General features: G+C 45.7%; 1 protein-coding gene across 3 annotated transcripts in view; it reads left to right on the top strand.

The window, feature by feature from the left end:
- Nucleotides 1–22517, top strand: part of USP16 (ubiquitin specific peptidase 16) — a 318997-nt gene that overhangs the window by 257747 nt on the left and 38733 nt on the right. For all 3 annotated transcript variants that reach the window (XM_069204074.1, XM_069204073.1, XM_069204072.1), the window contains exon 15: nucleotides 18183–18286. In XM_069204074.1, coding sequence (XP_069060175.1) covers nucleotides 18183–18286 — 104 coding nt within the window. The remainder of the gene's footprint in view (nucleotides 1–18182; nucleotides 18287–22517) is intronic.

Here is a 22517-nt window from a genome sequence, read left to right as displayed (position 1 = left end):
CCACCCTCCTACGTGGCAGACCCAGCACCCGTTCAATAAATCTGTTCCCCACCTTTTTTGGAGGGGGCCTGTCAAAAAGTCCCAGTAAGCAGACTGCCGGGCCGTTGTCCATCTGCCTGTCCAGAGTGCTGTTGAGTCGAGCAATAGCCTCCCTCAAAAAGTGTTGCAGCCCCCGGCATCCCCAGGTCATATGGCAAAAGTTGGCGTCGCCCAACCGGCACCGTGGGTATGCCCCTGATGTTGTGACATAAATACGATTAATTCTATGCGGGGGAAGGTAGGTCCTGTGGACATAGTTATACTGGATATACTTTCAACTGGTGTTTTGAGAGATTTTGTGTGGGTAAGCCAGGACACAAGCCCATTCAGTATCCGTCAGCTGTCTCCCTAGGTCTGTGTCCCACCTACCTTTCAGTCCCTCCAAGAGATGGTCCACCATCTTGCTCAGGGCTTTGTAGAACCACGTTACCAGGTGGGATCCGCTTCCCAATGCCATCATATACTGGAAGATCGCAGTTTTAGTGGGCTCCTGACTTCCATCCCCCCAAATGTCTTTCAGGGCTCATATGATAACCTCATAGATTAAGAACTGGCCAGCAGTTAAGCCTGTCTGGTCCATCAGGTCACCAAAGGGATCAACATCCCACCCTGGAACAGGTCCCTCACCGATGTTATTCCCGCCTCCGTCCAAGGTTGTAATTGTTGTGTGGTGAAGGACGAGCAGGGTTCCCCATGCGGGAGGCCCACCAGCGGGAGGGCAGGGGCGTAGAGGCTCGTTGTGTGTGTTCGTCTGAGGGCCCTACGCCAGACTGCCAGTGCCGTAGTCACCAGCATGTTCGTTCCAGCAGGGGGCCGTCTCCCCGGCCAGTAGACCCACCTCCTGGGTATGTCCTTCGTCTAGGCAAACCATCGAGGAGTCCAGTCCGTGGAGCCATCTCGCCAGCCTCTGGAGCTGAGCCACCACATGGTACAGTTGAAAATCATGCACTCCGGAGCATCACCATTTTGGACAGGGCTATCCGAGACATGAAGGGGAGTTTTTAACGATTGCCAGAAGGCTACCCTGTGTGCCTCCACCAGGTTGCCCTCATGAAGATCTATCAAGTCGTGGTAGATCTGAATTCCTAGATAATTAAAAGTACAGGGAGCCCACTGGATGTCATCTGGGCAGGAGAGCAGGCATGGCGCCCCGCCACTAACGGGAAGACCCATGTTTTGTGCCGATTGAGGCGCAGTCCTGAGAGGTTGCCAAAGTCTTCCAGCATCCGAAGCACCCGTGGGATCACCGCACTCCCATCTTGTAAATAAATAAGGAGGTCGTCAGCATAGAGGGAGATAATGTGCGAAGTTCCCCACTTAATCAATCCCCATTCTCCTGCCCTAGCCCGGAAGCTTGCCGCTAGAGGCTCAATCGCGAGGGCGAACAGTAGTGGCGAGAGGGGCCAGCCCTGCCTGGTTTCCCGGCAAATATAGCTATTCGAAATTGTGTGCCCTGTCTTCACTCTCGCCGTGGGCTGAGTATAAAGCAGATTAACACATCGTAGCCATGGCTGCCCCGCCCCCACCTCCATCATCATTGCCTCTAGATAATCCCAACGCACAGTGTCAAAGGCCTTTTCCAGGTCCCCCGACACTATCATAGCCGCCAACCCTGGGGGGCGTGGGTCATTATTAAGGAGAGAGTAGAGTCTCCGTAGGTTATGTGATGTACTACGCGTGGGTATAAACGCAATCTGGTCTACACGTATGAGGGTCTGCATGTGTGGGAGCAGCCTGGTCGCGAGGACCTTGCTAAGCCTTAATGTCGGTATTCAGCATGGATAGCGGGCGATAATCAGCCACCGTCATATCAGTCCTTTTTTCCTTGTGGAGGGGGGATCACCAAGGCCTCCTTAGTCGATGGCGGTAACTTGCCCATCTCATAAGCCTCTGTGCACATATCTACCAGCCGGGCTGCCACCGTTCTGGCGACCCTCTGATAGAGTTCTGGCAGTAGCCTATCAGTTCCCGGGATTTTTCCCATCGCCTGAACTTTTATGGCAGTTCCTGCTTCTTGTTCGCATATCGGTGCCCCCAACTCCGCCCCATCCTGCTCTGCCACTGTTACCAGTGCAGACCCGCCAGGTAGGTATGGAGAAAGTCCTGGTCAGTTCTCCCCGACGCGCTATACAGACAAGTATAATAAGATTTGAACTCATCATTGCTGTCTGTCAGTGAGTAAAGCATAGCCCCGGTTCTGAGTAAAGCGGGTAATTGGTCTGCCCCTGCTCTCTAGTCTGATCAGCCAGTCTAGTAATCTCCCTACCCTTCCTTCCTCTGCCTACAGCTTGCCCAAGTATGCTTTTTAGTCGTGACAACAAAGGTGCTCTATAGCTTCGGTGTGGGCTTCATGCGTTTCCCCTAACTGTCAAGTAGCACCAGGGTCTGTCCCCAACTTTGGCTCCCACTGTTGCAGTTCTGTCTCTAAGCGGGAATGTTCCTGCTCTAGGTCCTTCTTGACCCCCACTGTATCCCCAATGCAGTGGCCCTTATGACCACTTTCAGGGCTTCCCATTCTGTTCCCCTAGTGGAAGCGGTCCCCTTCTTCAGGGGAGAAATAGTCCTTCAGCTTAGAGGCCAGTGCAGTGCAGAAGACCTCGTCCTCAAGGGCCCTTTTGGAATCGGGGGGCACCTCCTTGTCTTAAGTGTCAGCAGCAATGGGCTACGGTCAGAGAATGTTCTACCCAGGTATTTGGTATGTAGGGCATCTCTCACAAGTGTGGTGGAACAGAACATATGGTCTATCCTCGTGTGGACTTGGTGGAGGGATGAGTAGTGTGAGTATTCCTTACTGTGAGGGTGTTAGGTCTGCCAGGAATCTGCCATATCCCACTGATCTAGCCACTGCGCAGTGCCTTTCGCTACTCTGACTGTGGCAGCTCCTGGTATCAGAGGGAGAGGGAAAGAGCGGTCCCAGTCTGGATCAACAACACTGTTATAACCCCACCCCTCTCCCCCCAGCAAATAGGTCCCATCCGGGAACTGCGCTAGTCGGGCCAACAAAGTCTGCCAAAAAAGGTTCTAGTCCTGGTTAGGGGCGTATACGCTCCCCAGCACTATTGGTCTGCCATTAAGACATCCCTCTACTAAGACATACCGCCCCTCTCTATCCACGTCTATTGTGGTGGGCTCAAGGGACACCCCGCCAAAACTTTTCTTTAATGAAATAAAATGCCATCTTTGACAAGTGTCCTGTCTGTGGAAGGAAGAAGACCAAGTCAGACCCTCATGATGTCTGCATCATCTGCCTTCCTGACAGTCACATCCCTGACAAGTGCTCACACTGCATTAAAGCAATCTTTTTTTGTTTTTTTTGTTTTACCTTTTGTTTTATTAACAAATCAACAAGGCAGTCATCACATACACAATTGGGCATCCATGAGGCATCAGTTCATAATTAATCTGAGATACACAATCAGCCCCATTTCTCAACCATCTAGAATAATAAAATGCCCTCTTAAGGTTTTATTCACATCTGCCTTTTGCTGGAGGTAGGTGGCTCCCCACTTTCCAATCTCCCCATGCCTGACCCTCCCGAATCGTCAGTCGTCGCTATATTCTAAATCTGTAGTCGTCCCTTGCGCAGGACCAAACAGTTTATCACACAGAGCTCTCCATGTGGTAAGAGCCTCCTGGAGTCTTTCATCCCACCTGTTCAGTCTGATATGCATTTCCTCAGCCAGGGACCACTCTGCTACATCTGTGCGCAATCTCTCTGTTGTTGGGGCTAGCTGTGACGTCCATGTAATGGCGACTCTACATTGTACTAGTACCATAGCTTGCTGTCCAAATTTATAGGTCATTTTTTGGCCGTTAGGGTGTTTGAAGTTACCCAACAGGCAGCACTACGGTGTAAGGTTTATAGGGAGGTGTGTAGCTCGCACCATTTCGTCCTCTATCATTTTCCGATATGTGTGTGCTGCTCTGCATGTCCATGGCATAAGTAAGAAATCTGCTCCCTTTGCGCTACATCGGGGGCAGGCATCAGGTCTCGTTCTTGTCATGTTGTTCAGAGCCCTGGGGGTCATGTATGTCCTGTGCAGGAAATTGTAATGTAGGAGTCTGTAGGAAGTTGGCTCTGTATGCACTATTTCAAAGTAAGGAATAGTATGCACAGAGTCCAAGGGTTCCCCTTAGAGGTAAGATAGTGGCAAAAAAAAGATAATACTAATGCTCTATTTTTTGGTGTGGTCGAGCAGTAGGCTTATCAAAGGAGTAGTGTTAAGCATTTTTTGTACATACACAAGCAATAAATGAGGAACACACACTCAAAGACAATTCCAGGCCAATAGGTTTTTGTATAGAAAAATTATCTTTTCTTAGTTTATTTTAAGAACCACAGGTTCAAATTTTACATGTAATACTTCAAATGAAAGGTATTGCATGTAGGTACTTTAGGAACTTTGAATAATCAAAATAGCATACACAGTTTTCATATAAATCACATATAGCTATTTTAAAATTAGCCACTTAGTGCAATTTTCACAGTACCTAGGGGGAGTAAGAGTTTGTTAGTTTTTGCAGGTAAGTAAACCACCTACGGGGTTCAAGTTTGGGTCCAAGGTAGCCCACCAGTGGGGGTTCAGAGCAACCCCAAAGTTACCACACCAGCAGCTTAGGGCCGTTCAGGTGCAGAGGTCAAAGTGGTGCCCAAAACGCATAGGCTTCAATGGAGAAGGGTGTGCCCCGGTTCCAGTCTGCCAGCAGGTAAGTACCCGCGTCTTCGGAGGGCCGACCAGGGGGTTTTTGTAGGGCACCGGGGGGGGGGGGAACAAGTCAGCACAGAAAGTACACCCTCAGCAGCACGGGGGTAGCCGGGTGCAGTGTGCAAACACGCGTCGGGTTTTCAATAGGTTTCAATGGGAGACCAAGGGGTCTCTTCAGCGATGCAGGCAAGGGGGGGGGGGGGCTCCTCAGGGTAGCCACCACCTGGGCAAGGGAGAGGGCCTCCTGGGGGTCACTCCTGCACTGGAGTTCGGATCCTTCAGGTCCTGGGGGCTGCGGGTGCAGAGTCTTTACCAGGCGTCGGGATCTGAGGAGCAGGCAGTCGCGGTCAGGGGGAGCCTCGGGATTCCCTCTGCAGGCGTCGCTATGGGGGTTCAGGGGGGGCAACTCTGGCTACTCACGGTCTCGCAGTCGCTGGGGAGTCCTCCCTGAAGTGGTTGTTCTCCACAAGTCGAGCCGGGGGCGTCGGGTGCAGATTAGCAAGTCTCACGCTTCCGGCGGGAAACGCAGGTTGTTTTAAAGTTACTCCTTTGTAACAAAGTTGCAGTCTTGGGTGAACAGAGCCGCTGTTCTTGGGAGTTCTTGGTCCTTCTAGAGCAAAGCAGTCCTCTGAGGATTCAGAGGTCGCTGGTCCCTGGGGAAAGCGTCGCTGGAGCAGTGTCTTTAGAAGTGGGGAGACAGGCCGGTAGAGCTGGGGCCAAAGCAGTTGGTGTCTCCGTCTTCTCTGCAGGGTTTTTCAGCTTAGCAGTCCTCTTCTTCTTAGGTTGCAGGAATCTGAGTTCCTAGGTTCTGGGGAGCCCTTAAATACTAAATTTAAGGGCGTGCTTAGGTCTGGGGGGTTAGTAGCCAATGGCTACTAGCCTTGAGGGTGGGTACACCCTCTTTGTGCCTCCTCCCAAGGGGAGGGGGGCACATTCCTATCCCTATCAGAGTCGCCTCAGCTCAGGTTGCCTTAGGGGCTGTCCTGACTGGCCAGTGACTCCTCCTTGTTTTTCTCATTATCTCCTCCGTCCTTGCCGCCAAAAGTGGGGCCGTGGCCGGAGGGGGCGGGCAACTCCACTAGCTGGAGTGCCCTGTGGTGCTGTAACAAAGGGTGTGAGCCTTTGAGGCTCACCGCCAGGTGTTACAGTTCCTGCAGGGGGAGGTGTGAAGCACCTCCACCCAGTACAGGCTTTGTTACTGGCCTCAGAGTGACAAAGGCACTCTCCCCATGGGGCCAGCAACATGTCTCTAGTGTGGCAGGCTGCTGGAACTAGTCAGCCTACACGGATAGTCGGTTAAGGTTTCAGGGGGCACCTCTAAGGTGCCCTCTGGGGTGTATGTTACAATAAAATGTACACTGGCATCAGTGTGCATTTATTGTGCTGAGAAGTTTGATACCAAACTTCCCAGTTTTCAGTGTAGCCATTATGGTGCTGTGGAGTTCGTGCATGACAGACTCCCAGACCATATACTCTTATGGCTACCCTGCACTTACAATGTCTAAGGTTTTGCTTAGACACTGTAGGGGCACAGTGCTCATGCACTGGTGCCCTCACCTATAGTATAGTGCACCCTGCCTTAGGGCTGTCGGGCCTGCTAGAGGGGTGACTTATCTATACTGCATAGGCAGTGTGAGGTTGGCATGGCACCCTGAGGGGAGTGCCATGTCGACTTACTCGTTTTGTCCCCACCAGCACACACACGCTGACAAGCAGTGTGTCTGTGCTGAGTGAGGGGTCCCCAGGGTGGCATAAGATATGCTGCAGCCCTTCCTTCCCTGGCATCAGGGCCCTTGGTACCAGGGGTGCCAGTTACAAGGGACTTACCTGGATGCCAGGGTGTGCCAATTGTGGAAACAAAAGTACAGGTTAGGGAAAGAACACTGGTGCTGGGGCCTGGTTAGCAGGCCTCAGCACACTTTCAAATCAAAACTTAGCATCAGCAAAGGCAAAAAGTCAGGGGGTAACCATGCCAAGGAGGCATTTCCTTACAGAGTCGAAAACAGGCATTGCTAGAAACTGTTTGTGTCAATTCTCAGATGCATACTGTAAGGAAATGCCTCCTTGGCATGGTTGCCCCCTGACTTTTTGCCTTTGCTGATGCTATGTTTACAATTGAAAGTGTGCTGAGGCCTGCTAACCAGGCCCCAGCACCAGTGTTCTTTCCCTAACCTGTACTTTTGTATCCACAATTGGCAGACCCTGGCATCCAGATAAGTCCCTTGTAACTGGTACTTCTAGTACCAAGGGCCCTGATGCCAAGGAAGGTCTCTAAGGGCTGCAGCATGTCTTATGCCACCCTGGAGACCTCTCACTCAGCACAGACACACTGCTTGCCAGCTTGTGTGTGCTAGTGAGGACAAAACGAGTAAGTCGACATGGCACTCCCCTCAGGGTGCCATGCCAGCCTCTCACTGCCTATGCAGTATAGGTAAGACACCCCTCTAGCAGGCCTTACAGCCCTAAGGCAGGGTGCACTATACCATAGGTGAGGGTACCAGTGCATGAGCACTGTACCCCTACAGTGTCTAAGCAAAACCTTAGACATTGTAAGTGCAGGGTAGCCATAAGAGTATATGGTCTGGGAGTCTGTTTTACACGAACTCCACAGCACCATAATGGCTACACTGAAAACTGGGAAGTTTGGTATCAAACTTCTCAGCACGATAAATGCACACTGATGCCAGTGTACATTTTATTGCAAAATACACCCCAGAGGGCACCTTAGAGGTGCCCCCTGAAACTTAACCGACTATCTGTGTAGGCTGACTAGTTCCAGCAGCCTGCCACACTAGAGACATGTTGCTGGCCCCATGGGGAGAGTGCCTTTGTCACTCTGAGGCCAGTAACAAAGCCTGCACTGGGTGGAGATGCTAACACCTCCCCCAGGCAGGAGCTGTAACACCTGGCGGTGAGCCTCAAAGGCTCACCCCTTTGTCACAGCACCGCAGGACACTCCAGCTAGTGGAGTTGCCCGCCCCCTCCGGCCCCGGCCCCCACTTTTGGCGGCAAGGCCGGAGAAAATAATGAGAATAACAAGGAGGAGTCACTGGCCAGTCAGGACAGCCCCTAAGGTGTCCTGAGCTGAGGTGACTCTAACTTTTAGAAATCCTCCATCTTGCAGATGGAGGATTCCCCCAATAGGGTTAGGATTGTGACCCCCTCCCCTTGGGAGGAGGCACAAAGAGGGTGTACCCACCCTCAGGGCTAGTAGCCATTGGCTACTAACCCCCCAGACCTAAACACGCCCTTAAATTTAGTATTTAAGGGCTACCCTGAACCCTAGAAAATTAGATTCCTGCAACTACAAGAAGAAGGACTGCCTAGCTGAAAACCCCTGCAGAGGAAGACCAGAAGACAACAACTGCCTTGGCTCCAGAAACTCACCGGCCTGTCTCCTGCCTTCCAAAGAACTCTGCTCCAGCGACGCCTTCCAAAGGGACCAGCGACCTCTGACTCCTCTGAGGACTGCCCTGCTTCGACGACGACAAGAAACTCCCGAGGACAGCGGACCTGCTCCAAAAAGACTGCAACTTTATCCAAAGGAGCAGCTTTAAAGAACCCTGCAATCTCCCCGCAAGAAGCGTGAGACTTGCAACACTGCACCCGGCGACCCCGACTCGGCTGGTGGAGAACCAACACCTCAGGGAGGACCCCCGGACTACTCTACGACTGTGAGTACCAAAACCTGTCCCCCCTGAGCCCCCACAGCGCCGCCTGCAGAGGGAATCCCGAGGCTTCCCCTGACCGCGACTCTCTGAAACCTAAGTCCCGACGCCTGGAAAAGACCCTGCACCCGCAGCCCCCAGGACCTGAAGGACCGGACTTTCACTGCAGAAGTGACCCCCAGGAGTCCCTCTCCCTTGCCCAAGTGGAGGTTTCCCCGAGGAAGCCCCCCCTTGCCTGCCTGCAGCGCTGAAGAGATCCCTTGATCTCTCATTGACTTACATTGCGAACCCGACGCTTGTTCTAACACTGCACCCGGCCGCCCCCGCGCCGCTGAGGGTGAAATTTCTGTGTGGGCTTGGGTCCCCCCCGGTGCCCTACAAAACCCCCCTGGTCTGCCCTCCGAAGACGCGGGTACTTACCTGCAAACAGACCGGAACCGGGGCACCCCCTTCTCTCCATTCTAGCCTATGCGTTTTGGGCACCACTTTGAACTCTGCACCTGACCGGCCCTGAGCTGCTGGTGTGGTAACTTTGGGGTTGCTCTGAACCCCCAACGGTGGGCTACCTTGGACCAAGAACTGAACCCTGTAAGTGTCTTACTTACCTGGTAAAACTAACAAAAACTTACCTCCCCCAGGAACTGTGAAAATTGCACTGTGTCCACTTTTAAAGTAGCTATTTGTGAATAACTTGAAAAGTATACATGCAATTGAAATGATTCAAAGTTCCTAATGTACTTACCTGCAATACCTTTCAAACAAGATATTACATGTTAAATTTGAACCTGTGGTTCTTAAAATAAACTAAGAAAATATATTTTTCTATAACAAAACCTATTGGCTGGATTTGTCTCTGAGTGTGTGTACCTCATTTATTGTCTATGTGTATGTACAACAAATGCTTAACACTACTCCTTGGATAAGCCTACTGCTCGACCACACTACCACAAAATAGAGCATTAGTATTATCTATTTTTACCACTATTTTACCTCTAAGGGGAACCCTTGGACTCTGTGCATGCTATTCCTTACTTTGAAATAGCACATACAGAGCCAACTTCCTACACATACCCAGTCGGCTTCCTCGACCATTAAAACAATCTTGATGCAGCATAGGCTCCTGAATGAAAAGCTCACCTAAAACAACTCAAAAATACAAAGTAGTTCCTTTCAAGTACACAAAATGCTCTATTTCTGAGCAGATCAATCAGATCTGAAACATCAACAAATGCAATGGTCGCTAAAAACGTACACATATGCTTTTAATTCAACTGGGCTACTTTAACACTTCAGAAAAAATATGATGCTCGTAAAGAAACCACCTTGTTTCCTAATCTCATTTTTGCACTTGTGCAAGCTAGTTGAAATACATTTCTTCTCAGACAAAAAACTGTCAACATAGCATTTGACTGTGCTTGGTAAAATCTTACCCATTTACAGATCTCTGTTCTAGAATATGTAGCAGCCTAAAGCTATACGAGGAGTTTAATTCTAGGTCTTCATGTTAGTCTCAATTACATTCAATCTCAGACTGTAATTGAATTACTTTTAATTTGATCTTTCTGCGTATAGTCCAGCTATTTACGAAAAAATATCAAGCAATATTGAATTGCTAAACATTGTTTTATTATTAGTTTTCATTGTAATATAAAACACGTTCTATACAAAATGTAAGGCGCAAATAGTAGAGACCTTGTAACAAGTGAAAATAACGAAATTACAATACATTCCTGAGACAAGTATTAAAAAAAAAAAGAAAATGTGTGTTCTTTATAGTCCTAAGTTATACATATTTCCAACTCATGGTCTTATATCTATTAATCTAAATGAACATGAACCATGGCTCTTTTCAGAAGAATAATGTTGATGTTTGTTTTACCTATGCCAAGCGACCAACATCAAGACTGGTGTTAACACTTTTAGTTTTGTACAACCATGCACCAGGTCTTTTGGAGACAAATATTCAACATGCATGCTATATGCTCTAGATTTTTTTAAAGATGGGTTTTGCTTGAGGTGTTCTCAAGCCCTCCGGCAAACCCTTTGATTTAGTCTGAGTCAAAAAAGTAATTAAGATTCATCAGGTATGAAGCTGTTTTCCGTGGTCAGTGCTTAACTTGAGCTGGTGGGGGCCACCAGCACTTTTTTTGGGAGACCAGTACTTAGTTCCTCGCATCAGATATTAGCTGAGTGCAAGAGAGGGAAAAACACACAGATTGGAAAGACGAAGGAAGAGAAAAGACGGCAAAACTGTCACAAACGGAGAAAGCAGGAATCTGCCAGAATGATATTAAGCTGCAGGTAGTGTCTGGTAGTCGATTAAAGACTACCACCCTTGGTATTCATTGTGCCAATGTTTATTTGCAGTGGCAACCGACTTCTGAGCACAGATTCCGGGACCTGCTTTCTTTTTTGCATTAATTAAGCTCTGGGTACAGTGTCTATTTTTAAGTTAAAGGAACTACCAATAGTAACTTTATAGGAGAATGATATTTCACTCCGTGAAAGAACTGGCATTGCAGCCATTTTCCACGGTGTATGGTCTAAGGCCATGGTATTTGATCTGTGCCCATCCAGGGGCTGGGTGCAGGATAAGGTCAGAGGACATTCTCTGCACTCAGTCCCCTCTGAGCATGACTGAAGGACATGCACAGAGATTTATGCCCATAGATGGAATTCAGCCCGGTCCAGCGTCTAATCTCTAACTCCTTGATGCTACCTCCACTGTACATGGATGAAGGTCATGCATTCGCACTGGGGTAGGCAAATAAGGGCTGGGCAAAGTCGATGACCAAAAACGAGGTAGGTGAGAACAATAACAGACAGTACTTAACTGTTAGATCTGTCTGCCTTAGGGTTGTCTCCCCCCTCCCACTTTCTCTTCCTCCTCCTCCGTTTTCACTGACCTTATTTTTGCTGACCTTAGGAGTCAGCACCCATTGCCACTGCTAACCAGTGCTAAAGTGCTTGTGCTCTCTCATCTAAACATGGTAACATTGGCTTATACCCATTTGGCCTATTTCATTTACTTATCAGTCCCTAGTAGTGGGACTACATGCTCCCAGGGCATGTAAAGTAAATGCTTCTAGTGCAGGGGTATACATCTAGACATTTTTAAACATTGCGATCTTTATAAAATATTTGTGAACAATTCTGAGGGGGCCCAATGATTTTTATTTTTCAACTGGGGGGGTGCGGCATTAAAAAGTTTGGAGACCACTGTTCTAGTGGGTCTGCAGCACTGATTGTGCCACCCACTTATGTGGCCCTTTAAAACATGTCTCAGGCCTGCCTTTACAGCCTGTTTGTGCAGTTTTTAACTGCCATATTGACACGGCAAAATAAACATTTTGGAAGGCACAGACCTCCCCTTTTATACATATTATTTACCCCTAGGGTACGCCCTGGACAGCCCAGAGGTCGATGTGCAGTGTATTTAAAAGGCAGGACATATACCTTTAAGTTTTACATGTCCTGGAAATGAAAAACTCTTAAGTTCAATTTTAACTACTGCAAGGCCTACCTCTCCTGTAGGATGTCATTTGAATTACCATATAACATTTTATAAGTGTAATTTCCCCATGGGAATTGGTAACCAGTTCATGTTTGGGTCTCTGGAATCACAATTTAAAATCCTAACTTATGATAAAGTCAGATTTTAAATTTCAATTCTGAAAATCCCACTTTTAGAAAGTTGGCATATTCCCACCTTTGCTATTTAGTGCATGTAGCCTGTACCTGGGTCACATGGCTGGGTGTAGCTGACAGTTAAGCTTTTTGTATTCCTCCTAAACAGCCACATACAATAGGGAGCTTAGGTGCGCCTGTACGGGCCTTCACTGGCAGGTTGAGAGGGAATCACTGGACGCCGCCCCACCTACACTTGAATAGGCTGTGTGCTGTCTCCACAAAGAGTACTGCATAAACCTTGTAGTTAGGCTGGAGCCAGGGCAGGGAAGGCAGGATGCCTGGGGACTTCAAAGGGAAATCTCTAGAAGTTCCTCACCCACTTCAAAAGCACAACTGGGTGTAAATACTGAACCTGAGACGCCAACTCTTCAGTGCACTTCTGGACCTGTGGATACTCTGCCAGGAAGACGGACTGTTGTGCTGCTGAAAGGACTGCCTTCTGTTAAGCTCCTACTCTGAAGGAGCCACTGCCCTGATGTGCTGACCTGCTGCCTCGTGCCTGTGGAGGAAGATATGGGCCTGCAACCTCATCTTGAACCCATTACCTCAGAGTGACTTCAATGGCTAGTGAGCTGGCCTCCTGATGTGTGCCTCAGGGACATAGAAGGGTCCCCATACAGCTTCAGGACCCAACTGCAGCGTGTTCCTTAACCCCAAGTGGTACCCCTTAGCTCCTGGACCCTTGGTGTTTCTCAGTGAGCTTAAATCAAGCTGTTGAGCTCTTTGCGACCGTGAACTGGCCTTTTCGCATTTAGACTACGCCGTTTGCACTGAAAATCAGTGCAAAATGCCACCAGCCCATCTCTTTACACTGCAGCATCGACTGCTCATGGGGGACCACAGACCCAAAGATCCAGCCATGCTATGCTGACAGCCTCCCTTGACCCTCTCCTTGTTCCTTGCCACCCTTTCCAACACGAACGAGACTCTTGGCACAAAACTTGAGAAGGTAAAACTTCAGCTGGACTAATCTGGGACAGTAGCCGACCTGCACTCTATTGTGGTCGGCCTACACTTGTAAGTTTGACCCGATTCATCACAACCAGATATCTGCAGTTGTCACTTTATACTTTTGGGTGCTATTTTAAACTTTATTCTTTTAAAATTCATAACTCTGGTTCTACTGATTGGATGTTTATCGTTTTGGTCTTGTTTTGTTTATTAAATTCAGCTCTGCTTTTCTAACTCAGTGTGGGCTCCTTTTTGTGTAGTTTCACTGTTTGAAGTGTTGCATAAATATTTTACACGTTGCCTCTAAGTTAACCCTGTCTGCTCTGTGCCAGGCTACCGGGGGGTTAAGCACAGGTCAGTTTGGGGGTTTGCTTGTGTCGTACCCTGACAAGAATTGTGGTTGTGGCTTGGCCAGGGCTCACACCCCAGTAAACCAGTAACCTAGTTTATTATATTAACAATTCAACATCAGTAACTGCCAATGGAAACCTGAAAATATCCATATCATTGATGTCAGTGGTGAGGTGATGTCTTTGATGATGTAGTTTGTAGTGTGATAAGTGATGTCATAAGTGAGGGCATTAGCAGTAAGTTCCATGGTTTACATGTTTTTTGTTGTTGTTTTTTTTCAGAACATTTCTGCGGGTGAATTTGTTTTTGATAATATGGTACATCCACCTACAGCTCTTTCTTCGTTGTGCAGGATCCCTGGTGTACACAGCCAACCCCTGTGCTCAACTGACCATGCTGCAAAACCCCTCTGTACTGATGATTGCTGTACTGAAGAAATGGCAATTCTTTGCATGAGACATTGTAAAACACCGAGTCTCTTTAGTTCATCACCACCGAGTGACAGACTCAGGAAAGGGTACTTTCTTGTGGTATTAAAGAATAATTGGATTTAAAAATTACTGGTTTTACAAGCAGCTGCCATGCCAGGTAAAACCAGACATAAGCTTGGGAAAGATTCCAAGATACTGTCAAAAACCGGGAAGCACTTTAGCCAAAAACAAAATAAATCTTTTTAGTTTCTGACGTATATTCCTCACCTCTTCCCTGTGGGAGTGATTGGACATTGCTTTATGTTTGTAGCCAACTCTCCCTTAGAGCTTTCAAGCTACACGTTCCTACATTTCCAACTATTTGGTGGATGTGTACTTCACAGATCCCGAGATAGAGATTCAGAAACTCACTGAACTGGGCAGCGGCAGTTGGTTTTAGCAAAATCCGCTTGCAGGGGTTTTGTATAACGGAGTAAAAAACAAGCTGCTTATGACACCATGCCTGACCAAGACTTCTTCCTGACCTACTAATTTTTTAACATAGAGACCACTAAAATAAGTCAAATTGTTACTGTGACTTCTGTCTCATATCTGTGCATTTATCTGTCTTTTATACTGCTGCCACCTCCTGCCATCATCTTTTTGGTTTCTGTTTCTACTGGTTCATTGTGTGCTAGCTGCATGAAATCATCCTGCTGTTTTCATGTATATCCACTATCCTGAATCTGTTCTCTATTATCAGTCATGTAATATGACTAGGTGTAGATTGTTTTGTTGAGTTAAATGAGGGCAATGTACTATGCTTCTTATTTCTCTGGCTTTGTCTCACAAGCTCTTGTGATATTTTTTGGGGACCATTCCATTCACTGGTCCAAGATAAGGCTACTTCCATTACGTATTCTAGACTTGAAATCTGTTGATTCCCTAAACAAGTATTCATCCATATACTTGCATGATAACACAAGGTTTTACAAAACTTCAGCTGCCTTCTGAAAGCTGTCTTTCATTTTCCCCAATCCTTAAACCAAATTGTTCAAGTTTTCAATTCAAACCTTACTCTTGGGTTTCTTTTGTCATTTATTTCATTCAGCAAACCTTTTTGCTCAGATTCCTTTGTCCTTGTTCGCTTTTCAATGTTCAGTATTCATTGACCAGATATAGGCAGAAGATGGGATGTTAAGTTCCTATTAGAATATTTCTTCTTCATCCTTAAAGCAGTGTTTACATTGTCTTCTTCCAAACAGATTTGCATTAGAGTGTAGATCAGTTGTTGTTAGTATATCTCCAACACTTTGTTTTACGTCTAGGTTCTTTTTGTACTTTTTTGCATTCTTCATTGGGAGACAGTTTCTACCTTATAATAATTCTAGTTGGGACATCCTTTTTTCATTCCTGTGTAAATTGCCCGACAACTACTTGATGAATGGATACAGGCTCAACAAGCTAATTGAAGCAGCATTTACAAAACGTCAGGCATCGAACAATATCCTCCACAACTTTTCTGTTTCCAACACACTCTTCAGAAATAGGAAGAAAGAGAAATAATTTTATGTCCTGCAATGATGGAAAGCAAATTACCGTCATATTCTGATCAATCCAGGTGACTCAGAGAGACTTATTATGAAAAACAAGATACAGAACAAATCAAAGACTCACCATTCCTGAAGTCGCTCCTCAGATCTCCAGAGAAAACAGGAAGCGAAATGGACAAGATGAGTCTTCTTGTGCAAACACAAATTGTTTCCCCTGATTTCCTAGCAAACGTCTAGAAGGAAAACCCACCAATGCAACCAACCCTTTAGCCACCACTTTCCTTCTAACCGTCTCAGATTACCTCTCCCTGGTAAGAGTAATGGTGTCTCAAATCAAGGAAGTACAGAATTGTACCCCTCCCAATTTCACCATCTTCTGGTAAATCGCAGGATTGAAATAGGTGTCTGTCAGCTCCGTTCAAAGCACGTGCACCTTCACAGTATCTCCTGCCTCTGTTTTCAGCAAATCAGAACTCCTTTCTTCACCTCCCAGCCATCGACTCTAGTGTCTTTCTTCAACAAGTACTTTATCATCTTCAAGAACATCCCTGGTGCCTCATATGTAATGTGGGAGGGAACACCAATTAGGTTGAGGAAAGTACTCCACCTCAAATTAACTTAACTACTGATCCTTGTGCTGATTTTGGTGATGCGTCAATCTTGCCATCTTTAAAAAGCCATTAGTTCCTTAATAGTAGAATCTCATTTCTCCTAACGATTCCCTGTGGCCTGAATGCATTGTGGTGTTCTCTCTTTCTCCTATTCCACTTCTTTCACTTTTCTCACAAGATACTCAGTTTTATGTTCCACAATCTTAACTGCCACTTCAGAGGGCAATGAATTTATTGAGCACAGGACCATTTTCTCACTACTCGTAAAACCACTTTTTTCATTGGTATCTTCAAGAATGTTATGTAGGGATCTACTAGAAGAACTAACCAAAGACATCAAGTAGTTCTCTTTCTGTTTCCTCCAGCTAGTCATGTTGGCTCTCCAGTGTTAGTGATACAGAGTTCAGAGAGATGAACTTTATTACCCTGCAAGGCAAAGATGAACCTTGGGTGCCTCAGAGTTCCTTTCCAGGACACAAGTGTGGGTGTAGGCCCATTTTCTACCACTAGTACCAGCCCAGTCAGGCATGTTCTCCTCTGGGCACTTCTGCCTACTTCAATTCCATCAAGGGAGCCACACCCATACCGTTGTGGTCCAGTTAAACTAGGGCACACATGAAATACACAGGCATCCCCCTACCTCCCAGGTGTATTCAGCAGGATGTGCCCCATTGTGCCCCTCCCCACCATGTGAGGTGTCAGGGCACAGCTTGGTCGCCACCATGGGTGTAATATGGCCATGCGGCCAACAGAGCTTTTGGAGCTTCAGGATTGAGGTTGATCGGTGATTCTGGCAAGGAAAGCCTCTGCAATGGTGTTTGGGGAGCAGAACACATCTAACAAGGATGATCATAGCATCAAAATCAGTAGATGTCCCTCAACTAGTTGCTGTTCAAGCTGTCATCCTAATCTCCAACCAGCGACCCCTCAGACGTCTTTTCTGAAATAATCTATTTATTAGTTTTGGTTCACTAGAATATATACATAGCAAGTTATTCATAATAACAGTCCCAAAAAATCAAAAGCTAAACCGGCAAAGATGCACAGCTTTTAAAAACAACGGTTCTGACTGTACAGGAGGAATAAGTACGATCTTACACTTTTAGATTTGACGTAAGTGATCTTGGGCCATTCATGACAAATTATTGCAAATTACATAGAGTTAAATGTCCACTCCCCACAGCCATTGCTTGTGATGTCAGTCATTTAGGGATCAGCACACGTTCATCATCAATTTGTTGATGGTAATGATCAGTCAAGACTTCAGGAAGTTTTCTACTTAACAAACATTTTATTGAAAGACCGTTTGTCTGACACTACGTAGTCAGATTTGCACTTATTTTTTTTCTTTCTGTTGCGTGTCTGTACTATTGATGGAAGTCTCAAGCATCAGACTTCTTCTCTGCCCCAGGAAGTACGAATGACACCATGCATACAGAACTCAGCAAGAAGAGATTCAAACTGCAGCTCCAGGGGTCCAACTATAGTCCCTGTCTTGATCTCTAAGAGGCACAGAAGTGGTCATGTGCCTGTTTTCTACAAAATTTTAGTTTCAACAAAATAAGTACTAATTTAGTAACTGCAACCTTGTTGTTTGTTAGTGCTGGGAAGATTTGAGGGCTATTATTAATTAGGGCCATTGAGGCTGATTAATGACTGTAGTCCTTAAGACTCATTACTACCTGGGATCTGTGCATTGGTGTCTGTTTGTCTGCTGTTCCATGTGCGTGTCTGTGTGTTCATGGACATATTGCTTTAACTGCATTTGTGCATGAAAACATTTTTATGTCAGTAGTGTATATATTCTGTATCTGTGTACATGTGTTCATACATGAAACAGAAATCATGCCAATCAGCTTTGTCAATGCTTGAGTCTTTTGTTTATCATATATAGTTTGTGTGCTAGGAAATACAATGCCCAAATCTAAAGATAAAATGATTGGAGCTTTAAAGAGGCCACTAATCATGCTATTGTTCCTCTTAGCCAGGGTGTAATTCCCACAGCATTTCAGGGGTGCCAATTTGCCTGACGTCCTGTATTCATATAAGGTATAAAAGAGATATGTATGTTTATGAAAGGCTAGTTGGGTAATTAGGTGGTAATGAGATACTGTCAGTTTTTGAGTTAATATGTTGCTTTCGTTTTTTCTTTAACTTCAAGCATGTTTGTGATGGCTTCTAACTTATCATTTGTTGTTTTCAGATGAAAAAGATGAGAAAAAATATGTTTACACCAATGCCAAAAAGCAAATGCTCATTTCTTTTGCTCCACCTATACTTACTCTTCATTTAAAGAGATTCCAGCAGGTAAAGTTCATTGAACAGCTTTTACCATTTGTGTGAATATTACATGTCTGTCAACTTGCAGCATCTTTGAACATCCGCTCAGAGTTTCTGATCTAGCATTGATTACTGAATATAGTCAAATAGTGCACATTTTCTGCATTAGCCATGGATGAAATAAAGCACTTTTATATTAGTCACCGCCTTTAAATGATTTAGTTGCTGTACTTTTCTCTGCTTCTGCAGCCATAAGAAAAAAATGGAAAATAAAGCTGATCCTGGTGCCTGAAGATCAGAGAAAGAGGTCACCCTGGTCCCACTGCCGTTTCTACCGGCCAGACCAATTGGAAATAGTTAGCGAGGGGCAGCTAGGTGGGAGGCCACGTTGGGTCCAGTTATGACAGGTGAGCTGGCCTTGAACTGGAGGAGAGACTTAGAGGAAAGTCTACAAAGTGAGCTTGCATAGCATACAGTGCGTTAGGCACAGTGGCTGTGACCACAGTGTGCGCAGGTGGCCAGCATAGTAATTGGTGCAGCTTGAACCTGGGTTTGGTGGCCGTCAGCAGGCTCCTACTTAGCCTTGTATTTAAGCTCCTCGTCTCCCACCTCCTGGCCCCCTCGAACGTCAGACAACATGGACCCTTCTTAGTGACTTGGTACACACCATGCGTGACTTGATTTTACCCTGGTGACAACAATTCTCACTATTGTGACTGGGGGTGAACAGTATTCTGGGGCTGTGGTCTGGAAGCAGACAGCAAGCCGCAGGAGAAGACATAGGTTGAGGAGTCGCAGCTTTGAGAAGGTTAGAGATGAAAGGTTGGAGTCAGTCTGAGGGAACCCTAGGCTTAGGAGAAGCGGGGAAGGGGCAAGCTGGGGCTTTAGGCGTCCTTTGAAGAGGGTTAAGTATGTTGTCCGCTTAGTGGCGGGTGCTGATAGCGTTCCTCTGCTTCTCAGTCCAGTCACACCGGATTTTATAGCACATCTCCAGTTTGTTCGAGCCCAGCTGGGGTTGCCTGAATGGAGGGTAAGGAGCAAGCCCATGTCGAGTTCAGCAGAAGAACAAGGGTACAAGGTCTAACGTTTTGAGATATGTCAGAAAGAAATAGTGGATCAGCGCCCTTTTAAGCTAGATTGATGTCTGCTTAGCAAGATATGCATGACAGGCAAGTCAATGTGGAATTGAATTAAAAAATCTCTGTGGGAAAGACTATCAACTAGTAAGACCTGTTCTAGTAGTAAGGTCTGCAACACAAGAGAAGATCAATCAATAAGAGATTCTATGTTACAAAATGAGAAATAGAAGAACGTTGACCTGGGTAGTTAGCAGATGTGGACTTAAAACTGACACTGGATATTTAACAAGCCCTAAGTAGGATAACCGTGGTATACAATTTGAGATTATAAACGATTTAAGTTGTAGATCAGGAATTTGGATATCTAGCTTGCAGACAAAAATGAACCAACATAGTTGTTGGGAATGTGGGAAAGAGAGAATATCCTGAGAGTAAATTTGAAGTTCATGTTCTTATCCATCCAGAGCCACAGGATATGTATTATAGATTGTGGGTCTTAAAATGTATGGAGTCTGAAAATAAAGATGATACGATTACAAAAGTAGATATGGATCTAACAGAAAATAACCTCAGTACACTGGCTATAGGGGATGCTAAGGTGGAAAATTCAGGTGCACAGTTGGGTTCAACAGTCCGAGAGACAAATCACTTCTGGAAATTCATCTTGCAGAAAATACAAACGCAGGCATTATGGAAATGCCGTTTTGCTCTATAGTCTCAGAGAAGATAGAGGTGGGGTCATTACAAAGAAAATGTTGCCCCAAATTGAATAGATATTCCTTTTGCAAGAACCAGGACTGCAACAAGGCGCAAACACAACCATGACAACACGCTCTACCAGTTCTACCATAAATTGAGGGTAGTTCACTGGAGGAATTTTGGGGGACAGCTTGACTAAAACGGAATAAGAAACCAACAAAAGGGGTAATACAAAGCCTAAGTGATTTTGATAAAATGAAAAATCATGGGTCCGACGTTGTGAGCAAGAATTTCAGAAGCTGTGCTCCAGCTGTTAACAAAGGTGTTTAGAGGCTGAAATAAATATTGCAGTTATGACAGCAGTCTTGACGCACTTGATAGATATGAACCAAGGGACAAAAAAATGTGAGAAGCAAAATCTGTTGTTTACAGCAGATTGAATGATAAGTAAATAATTGGTGCTGTTAATGGCATAGAGGAAGTGGAAGAAAATGGATGAATTATCAGATGTATTTCCTGAAAGTCCGATGGTCAAGCAGAAGGACCTCTTTGATAAAAGTGTATAGGCCAGTGTTGTGCCCAGTGAGTGCATTCTGTGGGAGTGTATCAGCCAAGCAGGGTTTAAGCCTGGGTGGTTTCATGTCAGACATAGATATGAACCTGCCAAAAATAGTGGAAAGACAGGTTGTCAATTTTTTAAAGATAGTCCCCACCAACAAAGGTTTTGAGGAGATAAAGGATAATGGAACAGAAGTGAAGGAGGTTTTCCAGATATTTAAAAACAAGAAACATGTAAAGGCCCTCCAAAAGTCAAGGAAGAATAAAATAAGAAAGATTAACAAGAAGGCACATAGAAAGCTGTGCTTTAGATCGTCTTGTGATAATATCGTGTAAGTGAAAAAGAATTAAAGAGGAAAATCCTAATACACTGCACAATTAGAAGGAAGTGATATAATTAAAGGCTAAGTGATGAGTGAAGTGTCAGCTTATCCGTAGGAGGGAGGCAGCATGGAAGAAACTAAAATCAAGGAGCCATGGAAAAGACCTTAGGAAGCTTCCTTGAGAAGAGTGTGCAAGTTGCAAAGATAACGAAAGAGCAGGATTTGAAATATGGTACCAGAGAATTGATTCAGGATATTAAGCAGCAGAAAGAGTTGGGAGTCTCTAGCTAGGAACCTAAAGCATGTCGAAAAGAGTCACTCGAGCTGCAATTGGTCAATATTTTTAACGATAAGGGAAATTCTAAATTTCTTAATCGCTCAAGAATATTGACAATTTTCCATGCCATACCAAACTTAGTTGACATCTCCTCTCGATCTAGGTCTACTCTCGAAAAGGGACACAACAAGTGTGGTTTGCTTGGGTACAAAAGTAGTAATGTTCCCCTCATGGATAATTGGTAATTTAGTCCTGACAGCTATTGATGAATTAGGATGCCTAAGATATGATGCGTATGAAAATGTATGTCAAGGTTCATAGCAGAGAAATTACTCTTGGGAGGCATGGGATAATATAGGTTGTTGCCAGCAAAATAAGCCTAATGTAATATCTGGAACAAATACATTGTACTCTGAGAACATTAACTCTGAAAATAAAATGAAAGAAGGATTAGTTATAAACAAAATAGGGGATTGAAAGAATGATATATTCAAGTAAAGACCAGTTAGCAGGAGTCAGAAAAGCCGTTGTAGACTGGGAGTTAACAGCTTCAACAATCTACCTTGAAGGCCCAGTTAGAAAACCATGTTATACCTGATAATAATCATCTAACAATACTTTTTTTTTAAAACATGTTTTCATTGTGTCTTGACAAATCAACAACAGTAACAAAATTCCCCAATATAGAAAGCATGCAGACAGGATCTCACCCACCAGTACACATAACATCTTACTATGACTGGACTGGACCACTGTCTGTTACCATAACCCCCAGATTAGTGCAATGAGTATCTCTCCCTAATTCCGGCGTGCATGGACCACAATATTTCTCCATCTCAGCACATCTCTTTCCTCCCCTACAACTTTACCCTATGCCTTCCCTCAGTTCCCTCCATGGGCCCCAGACTTTATCAAATTTCTGGGGGTATCCCCTTGCCCAATAAATGTGTTGTTCTGCTCCCATGTAATTATCCATTCCATCCTCCCACTCCTGCCTAGTCGGTAAAGTCTTAGCACCCCCAAGGCCAAGTTACAAAAAAGCAGTGCATACCTATCCAGTGATTGTCCCCCCCAGATGCCCAGTGCAATCAGCTAGGTTGTGAGCTGTTCCTCAAAGTGAAGGGTCTCTGAAATTTGTTTGCCAAACTGTTCCTAGTACTTTTTATTCCATAGACATTCCCACAGTGTGTGAAGTAGGTTACCCCTCATCCGAAGGTAGATTTTCATCGGTCGCCCTGCCAACCCAAAACAGTCAGGTCCACTTCTAGTATGCCCTATGTAGTGACTTCAGTTGGATCAGTCAGATTCCCGCTCTACTTGCC

Source organism: Pleurodeles waltl, chromosome 8, assembly GCF_031143425.1.
Source record: "Pleurodeles waltl isolate 20211129_DDA chromosome 8, aPleWal1.hap1.20221129, whole genome shotgun sequence".
Classification (NCBI taxonomy): domain Eukaryota; kingdom Metazoa; phylum Chordata; class Amphibia; order Caudata; family Salamandridae; genus Pleurodeles; species Pleurodeles waltl.
The sequence above is the reverse complement of the archived record's forward strand: the minus strand, read 5'-3'. Positions and strand labels throughout refer to the sequence as shown.